This window comes from Triturus cristatus, chromosome 1_1 (assembly GCF_964204655.1).
Source record: "Triturus cristatus chromosome 1_1, aTriCri1.1, whole genome shotgun sequence".
Taxonomy (NCBI): Eukaryota; Metazoa; Chordata; class Amphibia; order Caudata; family Salamandridae; genus Triturus; species Triturus cristatus.
In genome coordinates, this window is record NC_140579.1 from 118,352,057 (window position 1) to 118,365,479 (window position 13,423).

General features: G+C 44.6%; 1 protein-coding gene across 1 annotated transcript in view; it reads right to left on the reverse strand.

The window, feature by feature from the left end:
- The window catches only part of LOC146869717 (uncharacterized), a 73,987-nt gene extending 61,067 nt beyond the window's left edge, over nt 1-12,920 (reverse strand). The window contains exon 1 of the mRNA XM_085640206.1: nt 12,680-12,920. Coding sequence (XP_085496332.1) covers nt 12,680-12,920 — 241 coding nt within the window. The remainder of the gene's footprint in view (nt 1-12,679) is intronic.
- Nucleotides 12,921-13,423: the final 503 nt, after the last annotated feature.

A 13,423-nucleotide genomic window follows, 5' to 3' on the forward strand; every position in this document is an offset into this window, starting at 1 on the left:
AATCCTAATCAAATATTTGTTTCCATCGTGCATCAGAATTACAAAAGCTGTTCTTCATTCGTCCTTACCTAACTGCTGATATATTTTGAAATATTTGTACAGTAAATTTACAGATATTTAACTTGTGTTGTTTTAGAAGATGACATACTACAGTCTTTCCTTTCACAGTCCCTGTACCCCAGCAATGTTGTCACATACTTCACCTTAGAGTCAGAGAAAGAAAAGTAAAAAACAATCTCCATTTGAAAGCAGAAGCACCATTTTGTGAGCAGGCAGGGCCTGAAATTTAGCCTCTAGCTTTAAATGCACAGTAAATTTAATAAGATTCAAAAAATATTGAAAGACATTTTTATTGCTCACTCATCTTCTGAAATCCCACATTGTGTATTTTGGGGGTGCTGGGGCACCCCCTCGTACCCCTACTTCTAGTGCCTATGAGAACATTACATCTTTGTAGGTGGGCTCGAACCTGTGACCAGAAAGAGCAGATGTGCAGGCTCCAACAACATTTAACAAAACTCCTAATATGAACAAAATAGAGGCCAAAGGGCTATGCTAAGTGGCGTAGTTTGAAGAAATTATAAAAAGAAAATATTCTTTTATAGCGAAATCTGACTTACAGGTATTGTGCTTCACTTTTTGTGCTTAGCACGTCCCTCACAAAAAAGGTTTCACAAAATACCATCAGGAGACTGGTTCACACAGTAAATATCTCTCTTCAAGGCATGTTCTATGCTATCCCATCGCCAGCTGGTATCTCAAGAGTTTTTTGCACATTATCCATGCATGCCTAAGAAAGTTACCTGAAATCACAGAGTTTTAGGAATTTCATGAATTTTGTCTTAGCTTCTTATGTCCTTCTGTTGCTTAGCTCTTTGCACAAGAGAGGATGTGTGAGAGCACTAGAGGCAAAGAAAGCCTCAGCTGCAGTCTGTAAAGACGACGCCACATTAATCTGTATTACGAGTCCTTATTTATTGTAAATTCATGCTCCATCACACTACAAGAGGGTGACAACGCACACCTCGAGTGAACCTCCTCTCTTGTCCATCCCAGCAAATGACCTGGAACATTCCAGAACGTACAGCTGATGACAATAACAGATCGGTGATGACACCCTGTATGGAGTCCAACAAGGTGCACATGTAAAAACCTACCATCGTAACACAGACCTTCCTACTTCCATTACAGAGATGATCATGTTGTATCTGTAGAGGTCCCTCTAGAGGGCGGTACCTGGCTGAGCAGCTTTTCTTTCTGCATCCTCTGCCCTCAAGCCCTGCACAAAAGCACTGCACTTTGGCCGGGGGGGGGGCCGTCCACATACCTTGCAGGGGGGTCTCCTCAATTATCGTTACGCCACTGCCACTGCCACTGCCACTAAGGAGCAGATCAGGTAAGAGCTGCAGTTCTGCATCCTTCCTCAAGAGGTCACAGTCGAGCACAGATTTCCTTTATTCATCTAGAGCCGTGTTTCTTAAGCTTCTAACTTCTGTGGACCCCCACTGAACCACTACTGGAAGCCAGGGACTCTGACCTAAGAAATCACTAATATTTGAGCCTCAAAACAATACCCAACAAACAGAAACAAGTATAATCAAACAAATACAGAATTCTGAAACATTTTATTTAATTCAAATACAAAAAATACAAAAATCAATATTGTACTTAACCTTAATTTCAGGAAAATAGTGATGTTGAAGTGGCATAGCTTACTCCAAGAAGTTGGTGAAGGGTGGAAACTCAGATGCAGTGCACATTTAAATAACTCAATAAGTGTCTATAAAGTTATACAGATTCTATTCACTATCGAGTTAGTAGCATGGTGAAGACACGAATGCACCAGAGTTAGGCGTTTCTACTCAATATCTGGAATGATCTGACATTTTAAGTGTGTACCGGATTTACAAGGCTAGTGTGCATAGGGCAGTCGTGCGAAGACAACTATATGTTTCTGGTCTATTTACTGCACTGCGCTGTGAATCAGATCCGTGGAAAGTCAGAGATCTCTGCCTGCGCATGCGCAGTCTCTTTCTGGTGAGCTCTTGGGCTCAGAGTGGACTCCCAGTGATTCATGGACAGCAGACTATGCCCATGGCCACTGGAATTAAGCGGTCTTGTGGCAGTGGCATTTGCCACATAAGCCATCAACTGCTGCATATTGTGCAGATTAATATAACATAATTTGTTTCTAGTTTAACAGGATTAAAAATTACCAAAAATGCTGCCACTCGTGTTGCTGCAAAGTGGAAGGCCCTTCACAAAGGTTGACTGATCACTGGTCTGCTAGTTACTGCTATAGTTGGCTGTTAAACTGGTACTAATAAGTTAATAATATGTGTAAAAATGACAAACTAAAGTAATACTGTCACAAATCGACCGCATTGCGCTGCATAATTTCCCTTTTCTTGATGTATAATTTACTCAACTCTGCCACATAATTTGGTCCTCCCCTGTGCATATTTCCAGTGGCCCTGATTATCCCCCTTGGTCTGGCCCCCTTCCCGAAGGGATAGTGAAGTGGCTGGACCAAGGTCCTTTGTGGGGAGCACCCCCAGGGAGCAGAGCCTGGACTGGTCAAGGGGGGAAAGGACAAGAATGCAAGGAATGTACCTGGCTTCACCAGCTGGACTCTTTTCCAGGACCAGCCATAAATGCAGACAGTTTCATTTGAGATTGGAAGAGAGGTGGTAATTAATCCCAGGCTACATGCCAGGGGCCTCTTTCTCTGTGGTTCAACAAAGAAAAACAAGCATTAGCAAAGCAGATAGGTCTTGTCTATGTGAGAGCTTTAGGCTTTGCCAATGTGTTTTAGCTATGTTGTTCATTTGGGTGGCTTCTGTTCAATATGGTTAAAAGTTAGTGGCGTGAAGGAGAGTGGCATGGAATGGAGTGGAGTGGCATAAAGTGGAGTGCCATAGAGTGGCGTAGTCTGTCGTAGAGTTGAGTAGATTATTGTATAGTGGTGTGGCATAGAGTGAAGTAGTGTTGTAGAGTGAAGGGGATGTAGAGTGTCGTAGTGGCATAGAGAGGAGTAGATGGGGTGTTATTGATTGGAGTGGCATCGGGTAGTGTGGAGTTGAGTTTAGCAAAGTGGGGACGGTAAAGAGTGGAGTAGGGTGCAGTGGTGTACAGTGAAGTGGTATTTAGTGGTGTAGAGTGTAGTGGGTGCACAGTGAGAGGCATAGAGTGGCGTAGAGTGCAGTGGCTTAGAGTGGCGTAGAGTGCAGTAGCTTAGAGTGGAGTAGGGTGTCATAGAGTGGAGTGGTGGAGCATGGAACAGAGTGTCATAGAGTGGAGTGTCGTATACTTAAGTGGCATAGAGTAGAGTGGAGTGTTGTACAGTGCACTGTGTTAAAGTAGAGTGTCCAAATAGGGGGGCATAGAATGGGCGCCGGTGGAGCTGGGTGGCATAAAGTGCAGGGCATAGAGTGGAGGGGCTCAGAGTGGAGTTAAGCATTATGTATGTATGTAAAAACTTTATTTCGGTCGTTCAGGCCATAAAAGTGCAAAAAAAAACAATTCCCAAGTTTATACAACAATTACATTTTCATAGTGTATGCACAATTAAAAACACATACTACCAAGTTCAGTTTTTTAAGAAAAAGAGCCCGACAATCATTAAATACACTTTAAGAATAGACAAGGGGTGCCTCCAGTTGATCCTCCCCTATAGATGCTTTAAAAGTCCTCTCCTAATATGCCACATGGCATTTAAAAACCGAGATACCGAGAATACAATTGGAGGATCAGTATCATATTTTAAAACTCTAAAAGCCTCGGCACAACAAATAAATCCTAAGTTTTTACATAATTGGGTTACCCAGCGTTTGCGGGGTAGCACATATGCCGGGCAGAAAAACAGCACATGCAGATCAGTTTCAGCCATTAGTTTACAACTAGGGCACACACTCGAATTCTCCGGAGCCCATGAACTAGTGTACTCTGCCAAAGGTAAATTCCCCCATCTGAATTGCGCGTACAGTTTCCTCGCCATAGGTGGCTGGATTGCATCCAGAAAGGGTTCCTTCATGTACACCTCCTTTACTTGCAAAAACTCCCTTGTCAACCTGCCCTCTTTAGCGTTCTCCTGTAAAGACAGCAGGTTGGATTGCCTAAAATGTTTTACACGGTCCACCCTAGAAATCATGGGACAGGATAGCTCAGGTGATGACCAAAGCTCTGGTCTCCCAAGCCTATTCGAAAGGCTTCCAATATGGGTCAACCAAGGTGTTTTTACTAGAATTGAGTCTGGGGAGGAGGTCCCTCAGCTCTTCTTTAAACGCATTCAGCTCGGGAGTTACCCATAACCTCCGCCAAAATGTCAAGGGTCTGAGGGCAATTTCTTGATCGATTGGCCTCATACCCAAGTCCATGCGGAGGGGAACCAGTGGGGTGCTGCGTGGTAGACCTAAGAGCTCTCCCATGAAGTTATTTTCTAGCTTCACAAAATCCATAGTAGAACTATGCCCCCAAAGCACCACCCCATATAATGTGGCCCCTCTTGCTTGAGCCTTGTATATCTCCACCACAGGAGCTGCTGGCTTAAAAGCAGATGTTCTGAGCATTTTCATTATCCCCCTACTGACTGGGTGAGCCTAAGCCGTGCTTTGGTCATCTGATGGCCCCACCCGAATTGCTCGGACAATGTTATGCCCAGATATTCAAATGTCCTTACTTTGTCAAGGTGGATGCCATTGAGAGAGGGGTTTGGGCGTGTGCTCTTTGGAGGGTTGAAGACCATAAATTTGGTCTTAGATAAATCTATCTTAAAACCTCTCATATTACAGAACTGTGCAAACCCATCCAGGATGAGTTGAATGCCTAGGGGTGACTTGGACAGCAGCAAAGTGTCGTCAGCAAACATCAACGCAGGTATTTTCCCGGTGACCAGTTTTGGTGCATCAGTATCTTTTATGTTGTTTAAAAAAGCAATAAGCCCATTGATGTAAAGACAAAATAATGTAGGGGCTAAAACGCAGCCCTGTCTAACCCCCTTTCTGACAGAGAAGCGCGAGGAAAGTTCCCCATATTTACTGCATCTAACTTGTGCATAGTTATCTGTGTGTAGCCTCACCAGCACATTGAGAAGGTATGATGTAATCCCAAGCTCACCAAGCACCTCCCACAGCTTCTTTCTAGGGACAAGATCAAAGGCGGACTTCCGGTCAACAAATATGAGATAGAGGCTGCCACCCTCCAGCCTCACTGTTTTCCAGAAAAGTAGCTGTAATGTGAATATCTGGTCCACGGTGGACATACTTGATCTGAAGCCGGCCTGGTAGGGGCTCAAAATTCCCTGCTCCTCCATCCACCCCTGTATACGGATCAATAAGACCCTGCCCATCAGCTTTTGGGTGTTATCGATTAGAATGATGGGTCTATAATTGGTGGGTAGAAGCATTATAAAGTGGAGAGGTGTAGAGTGGACAGACATAGAGTGAAGGGACATAGAGGGTGGTATAGTGGAGTGGAGTGGTGTAGAGTGAAGTGGCACAGAGTGGAGTAGAGTGTAGTGGTGTAGTGTGAAGTGGTGTTTAGTGGTGTAGAGTGTGGTGGACTGAGTGGAACAGAGTGTTATAGAGTGGACTGTCATAGACTTGAATGGCATACAGTAGAGTAGTGTGTGGTAGAGTGGAGTGTGCTAAAGTTGAACATCAGAGTAGGGTGGTGTAGAATGGACAGCTGTAGAGCTGGGTGTCGTAAAGTGAAGGAGCAAAGAGTGGAGAGGCACAGAGTGCAGCAAAGCATCATAGAGTGGTATAGTGTAGAGTGGCAGGTCGTAGAGTGGCGGGGCACAGAGTGGTGTATACTAGAGTGGAGTGGTGTAGAGTGAAGTGGCACAGAGTGGAGTAGAGCATTGTGGAGAGGAGGTGTGTTTCATAGAGTGGAGTGTCGTAGAGTGTCATAGAGTGGAGGAGTGGAGGTTAGAGGGGCTTAGAGTGGAGTAGAGTGTGTTAGAGTCGAGGTGTGTTTCATAGACTGGAGTGTCATAGAGTGGAGGAGTGTAGAGTAGAGGGGCTTAGAGTGGAGTCGAGTGTTGTAGAGTGAAGGTGGGTTTCATAGAGTTGAGTGTCATAGAGTGGAGGAGTGTAGAGTAGAGGGGCTTAGAGTCGAGCAGAGTGTTGTAGAGTGAAGGTGGGTTTTGTAGAGTTGAGTGTCTTAGAGTGGAGGAGTGTAGAGTAGAGGTGCTTAGAGGCAAGTAGAGTGTTGTAGAGTGGACTGCCATAGAGTGGAGTAGAACATTGTAGGGAGGAGGTGTGTTTCGTAAAGTGGAGTGTCATAGAGTGGAGAGGTGTAGAGTGGCGGGACAGAGAGTGAAGGGACATAGAGGGTTGTAGAGTGGAGTGTAGTAGAGTTGAGTGGCATTGAGTGGAGGGGCATAGAGTGGTGTACCATGGAGTGGGGTGGTGTAGACTGAGTTGCACAGAGTGGAGTAGAGAATTGTAGAGTGGAGGTGCGTTTCATAGAGTGGAGTAGTGTAGATTAGAGGGGCTTAGAGTGTAATAGAGAATTGTAGCGAGGAGGTGTGTTTTTATACAGCGGAGTGTCGTAGAATGGAGGAGTGTAGAGGAGAGAGGCTTAGAGTGGAGTAGAGAGTTGTAGAGTGGATGTGTGTTTCATACAGTGGAGTGTCATAGAGTGGAGAAGTGTAGAGGAGAGGGGCTTAGGGTGGAATAGAGTGTTGTAGAGTGGAGGTGGGTTTCATAGAGTTGAGTGTCATAGAGTTTCATAGAGTAGAGGGGTGTAGAGTGGAGGGGTTTAGAGTGAAGTAGAGTGTTTTAGAGTGGAGTGGATCAGAGTGGAACAGAGTTTCATAGAGTAGAGTAGTGTGTGGTAGAGTGGAGTGGGGTAAAGTTGAGCGTCAGAGAAGGGGGGAGTAGAATGGACAGCTGTAGAGCTGGGTGGCGTAAGGAGCAGGGGCATAGATTGGCGAGGCACAGAGTGCAGTAAAGCATCATAGAGTGGAGGAGAGAATTGTAGAGAGGAGGTGTGTTTCATAGAGCGGAGTGTCATAGAGTGGAGGGGTGTAGAGTAGAGCGGCTTAGAGTGGAGTAGAGTGTTGTAGAGAGGAGGTGGGTTTCATAGAGTGGAGTGTCATAGATTGTCATAGAGTGGAGAGTAGAGGCGCTTAGAGTGGAGTAGAGAATTGTGGAGGGGAGGTGTGTTTCATAGAGTGGAGTGTCATCGAGTGGAGGATTGGAGGTCAGAGGGGCTTAGAGTGGAGTAGAGTGTTGAAGAGCGGAGTGGCTCAGAGTGGAACATAGGACCATATTATCAAGATCAGCATTAAAATTATCGCCGCTTTGGCGGCAGGAAACTGCCGCTAAAGCGGCGATAATGGGCTTGATAATATGCTCTTGTGAATTCCCATAGAAGGCCATGTTCACACAAGAAAATAGGCTTCTATGGGAATTCACAAGGGCATATTATCAAGCCCATTATCGCCGCTTTAGCGGCAGTTTCCTGCCACTAAAGAGGCAATAATTTTAATGCTGATCTTGATAATATGGCCCACAGTGTCATCGAGTGGAGTCAGTAGAGTAGCAAGGATGCTATGGGTCTGTACGCAAGTAAGAACAAGCATTGGCATAGCCAATAGGTCTCACCTTTGGGACCTTATAAGTGTTTAGCCATGCAACAGTTGCATAACTAAATACTTATAAGGTCCCAAAAGCGAGACCTTTGGCTATGCCAATGCTTGTTTTTTTAAACAGTCGTGACATGCAAACACCAGCCGTGTCAATACAATACTGGCCAGGAAGCAACACTATGCCGTATTAACCTCTATGTTGTCTATATTAAGTAGCTTTGATATACAATGTGGGAACACCACCACCTTGTGGACAGTTGTAGTAACAAAGAGCAACAAGGAAGCTATCGACTTCAGGAATGTGAAAGAAAGCTCCCTGTATCTTGAAAGCTGATGACCCATGACAAGAGAGGAAAGCCATATGGCGCATCTGCTCGTAAGCGCTTGCATGTATGCACGCAAGTTCTAGGCCACAGTGTAGCACTTTGAAGCCGTGCCGATACAATACTGTCCAGGAAGCAACACTATGCCGTATTAACTTCTATGTTGTCTATATTAAGTAGCTTCCATATACAGTGTGGGAACACCACCACCTTGTGGACAGTTGTAGTAACAAAGAGCAACAAGGAAGCTATCGACTTCAGGAATGTGGAAGAAAGCTCTCTGTATCTTGAAAGCTGATGACCCATGACGAGAGAGGAAAGCCATATGGCGCCTCTGCTCGTAAGCGCGTGCCTGCGCACAGGCACGCAAGCTCTAGGCCACAGTGTAGCACTTTGAAAACCCCCTTACTAAAAGTCGAGCTGCAGCGCTTGCGCTGCTCTAGGCTCGACCTAAAAATGTCCCTTTGGACTGCTGTTGAGGTAGTAAATACAGCAACTCTCGGAGTTCAATGGGTCTATCCGGCTCCAGGCCCTGGTGCCACTGCAGCTGCTGCACCATTGGTAGATACGTCCCTGCATGGGGCCAGCTGGTAACTAAAAGACAAATGGCAACGTAAATCTCACTGCATTTGTAAACATTATGATGGAATTGTGCTGTCATCCAGACAGGCAGAGCGTGTGCAAGGCTAGCAGGCAGAGCTGCTGAGGAACCCACAACTTCAGTGAATCCTGACATTTAGCCAATAGCACCTTGCATTCTGGGACTTGAAGTTTTTAGTTATCCGATGGCAGAATGGGCTACCTTTCTAACAAGCACTGTGCTGTTGGTAAAGAAGTCTGGAGTGAATGAAGGTATCACACATCTTGTGGGGTATTTGTCAGCTCAGCAGCAGGGTTAGGAAGCATGCAGTCATGCCTGCCATCTTGTATGGGTGACTTGCTCAAGCATGGCCCTCAAGATCTTGACAGCTCTGCGTGACTGTGGCAGGGCAGGAGTATCTGGAAGTAGTAAATCAAATGCTAGACTTTGATAGTTGTGAAATCAGGAAGCTTCTGGAAGACTAGTGCCTCCGTAATGGGGCGGGGCTGAGTCAGTCTCTATGGAAGGTTTATGGGATCAGAAGAAAAGTCCAAAGAAAGAGTCTCTATGTGGCCAGTAGGACTGGGATAGTCTGTCACTCACTTATTATGACTTTAAGCAAATTTGGAGAAAGCTTCACCATCCAGGGCATCTGGGCTGGGCAGGGTCAGTCATTTCTGGCTCTTTCAGGGCGCTAGTCAAATTCAATTAATTCTCACCTGTCCGATTCCCCTTGGAGGTAATCAGGGCTGGGGCACAGTCCGTCACCTGTCTGAAAACGACCTGCCCCGATCTCACGGGCCTTCTAGCGGCACCGACCAGTCACAAATACTGCAGATTTTTCTCAAAGCCACAACACGCCTCTTGGCTTTATCATTGACCTTACAGTCCTGATATTATGACATTTAGAAGCCTTGACAATAAATCACGAGGAGATTTATAAAAGGTCATCGTTTTTATTCAGAGTTCAGATGTTCACAGAGCCCCGGTTCGGCTCCTTGCAGCCCTGTTTTCATTTAAATATATAGGACTTTAGAAGTGCATAAAAAACAGATTGCCTGCATGTACACAGGACAAATTGCAAGATCAAAAAATGCTGCAATTTTTTCAAAACCCAAACCGTATTATCTTTGTCTTTTTGAATTTTCTGCGATCACGGTTCCCTGTTTACAAAAACCGGCAACTTCACCCCTTGGGCTGCGGAAAGCAGAGACATATAGTGAAGAAAATGCTACACACTTCGGCCCCGATTCTGAACACTGTCACGGAATGCAGCGCAGCCCCACAGAGGCTGCGCTGCGTGACAGGCAGAGAGCAGGACAGCGCCATATTCACAGAGATACAGATCGCTCCTCCCTTCTCCCTAGCGCCGGTGCTGTTTGGAGTTGCCGTGCGCCAAGCACACACTTTAGCGTCATAGTGCTATGGTGCATGCCTGAGCCACCCATAGGTTTTGTACAGGAAAGGTAAACTTCCTACAAAAAACTATGCCTTAATACACTTCAAAGCATTTTCTACTGTGTATGTGTGCTGCACAGTGCAACACACATGCAAAGTCAGCAAAGGGAGGAGAAATGAAACATTTCTCAGTTTAAGACATGCTTTCCAGCTGGATAAATCTTTGGCCCTAAACCATGTCTACTAATATTAGTAGATAGGATTTACCATGAAACATCATGGGTGGTTGCATGGGAACCAGGGGTGCAACTAGAACCAAATTTTTCCAGCAATGTGTTGCAGTACCTTCGGGTGGAGTTCGAGCTGTATAAAACTGCAAAAAGAACAAAGCCTAAATTTTCTTTTGAAGACATGTCTTCTCATACTGTGGCAGCAAAAGTAATTTGCAACTTTAAGAACTAGGCAGAGTGGAGATGCAGGGGTTCTAGGAAAGGGTGAAAAAACAACAAAGCCTCTTTATAAAGCAAATGGTCTTTTAGAGAACTGTGAAGTACTTGGGTGCGGCTGCAATAAGACGGACGGCAACCCACAACAGATCAAGACCTGTCTGTGTGTGTGCCCGGGAAACTGTCTCAGACCGGGCTGACACACACAACGGGGGGGGGCTGAAGCCCTTTGAGCCCTATGGGCGTTGCGCGCCTGATGGGAATGCCCATGTAACACCCCCTCGATGCAAAGTAATGCAAAGCAGTGTTTCTCGCTGCTTTGCATTCATTTCCCACAAAAACAATGCTAATACCAATTAGAGTTGGTTTGGTAATCCGCAAATAGGTTTCGCATTGGGTTAGCATTACAAAAGTAACGCTAATCCAACCTTCGAGTCAAGTGTAAAGTGTTGGCGGACAGAAGCTCTCGTAGCTGGTAAGAGTCTGCTAGGCTTGTGTGAAAAAAAGTAATAAGGAGGGAGGCGAGACTCAACGTACATGGGCACATTCCAAGCACCCCGCCTTGACAGACATCTTCTCTCGGGCTGATCCGAGTTTCCAGTGGCAAATTATCTAGATGTGCACATTTATCTGTCAAAAGCACGGGGTCCTTGTGAAATGTACAAGGAGGGTAGAGCTGCTTTTGTCCTCAGTGAGCTGGAACACTTCCCTGCTCCAGGGTGCCAGAGAGTGTGGCTCCCAGTGTCTTGGCATGGGATAGTGTAGTAAGCAACTACTTGGACGCAGGTGATTCTGAATGTAGTCTATTCAGATACAGCTACACAGCAGACAGGAGCACGATGAAAGGCTGTCTCCTCCACCAACAGCTCCGCAAACGATTCAAATTATAACAACAATGGGTTACCAAGCAACCATAAGATTCCATGACACGGTACATGGATAGACAGAGTAGTGAAACTAAGGAAGAGAGATATAACATAACATATCCTCTCTCCTCCCAACAAAATAAACAAAAAAAAACAAGCAAAACAAAAAAAAAAATATGGTCAACTTTCAATCACAGTATCTATAAAGAACATATGTTCACATTCTCAAATACGATATCTGTAAGGTACATTTCTCGATCTATTGCTTCTTCTAAGAGAACCCTCCAAAGTTTTTGTCTCTTGAACAACATGAGAGGTTGAAGGTGAACAAGGTAAATCTGTAACCTTCTTTACCTTTACAATTTTGTTAGTATTCCACCATTTCCCTCCTTCAACTTGTACAGCATTCCTTCCCACCTTAGTAACCTGTACAGGAAGACCAAACTTAGATTCACCTTTGTTTACATGAAAAGGAGTTATAATGAGGACAAAATCACCTACAAAGACTTGCACAGATTTGACACCACGTTTGTTATCAAACCACATTTTTTGTTTATGTTGGGAATTGGAAACATTTTCACGTACCAATGTCATAAGACTATCAACATCAGGAACAGAATTAAGTAATCTATTCATCCATGCAGGTTTGAAACTTGTATTGGCTCTCCTACCTCTTAGAAGTTGAAACGGAGAGACTTTGGTGGTGGAATGTGGGGTAGTTCTATAAAACCAAAGCATACTGTCAATTGAGCTAAGAATGTCAGCGTTTCGAGATCTTGCCCACTTAATGCAATCCCCCACCACCCTGTTCATGCGCTCGACAAGACCATTAGATTGAGGGTTATAAAGCAAACTTTTTACATGCTTAATATGACACGAGCGCAAGAAACATTCGAATTCTGAACTAATAAATTGTGTCCCATTGTCTGTAACGACTGTATCGGGAAAACCTTCTCTCATAAAAATCTCTTTCAAGAAAGAGATCACCGAACAAGATGAAGAGTCCTTGACAACTTTAAGTTCAGGCCATTTAGAAGAATAGTCAATCATGACAAAAATAAAACAACACCCCCCTGGTAGTATTTCTAGTGGTCCCATAATGTCCAATCCAACCTAAGACCACGGTTCTGAAGGACATTCTATGGGGAGAAGAGGAGGAGTTGTCACCTTCAAACCTTTGTCAGCTGAATGACAAATCACACAGCAATCAATAAGTTGATTGATATTATTATCCATCGCTGGCCACCAGAAGGATTGACGAACCCTTCGCTTAGTAAGCGTAGTACCCAGATAACCCTCATGTGCTTTAGAAATAATATTCCTTCTGAGACTTTGAGGGGCAATAAGCTTGTCACCACGCAAAAGTACTCCATCCTCCACTGAAATTTCAGACTTTACTTTCCAAAAATGTTGTAAAGGTTGTGGGAGTACACGTTGTTTTGGCCACCCTGATTTAACTAATTCACACATACGTTGCAAAACTTGGTCCTCACTGTGGGCTTTTACCCATTCATCAACTGAGTCAAAACCATGCTCATGAAGATCAATAGACGCTACAAAACAATCTTCAGAGTCATCATCCCCAACCACACATTCAGAATCCTTCAACTTCCAATTGTCAAGTGGAAAACGCGACAAATAATCAGCTCTAAGGTTTCTACCTCCAGAGATGTGCTGTACATCAAACTGATATTGCATGAGACGAGAAACCATGCGAAGTATCCGTGGAGAACATGATTTCCCTGTACAGGAACTCAATATGCTGACTAGGGGTTTGTGATCAGTTTTTAATGTAAAACGTTTTCCCCAAATGTATGGTCTGAACTTTTCAACCGCCCACAAACATGAAAGTAGTTCCTTCTCAATTATAGAGTATTGTAACTCCGCTTCTCTCAAAACTCTGTATGCAAACTCAACATTATTTTCTCCCAACAGAGAATCTTGAGTTAAAACAGCTCCCAACCCAACTTGACTTGCATCAACTATGATATATGAAGCGAGGGTAGGATCATAAGGTTTAAGTGCCCCGCTCTTAACAAGTGACGACTTCACACTCATCCGTCCATGCAAAAATCACCCCCTTCCATAATAATGAACTAATGGGACGAACTATTGAAGCATAGTTCGGGACAAACTTGGAATAGTATTCCAGCAAACCCAGAAGAGATTTTACTCCTGCCTTGTCAGAAGGTGTAGGGGCACGAGTGATTGCATCA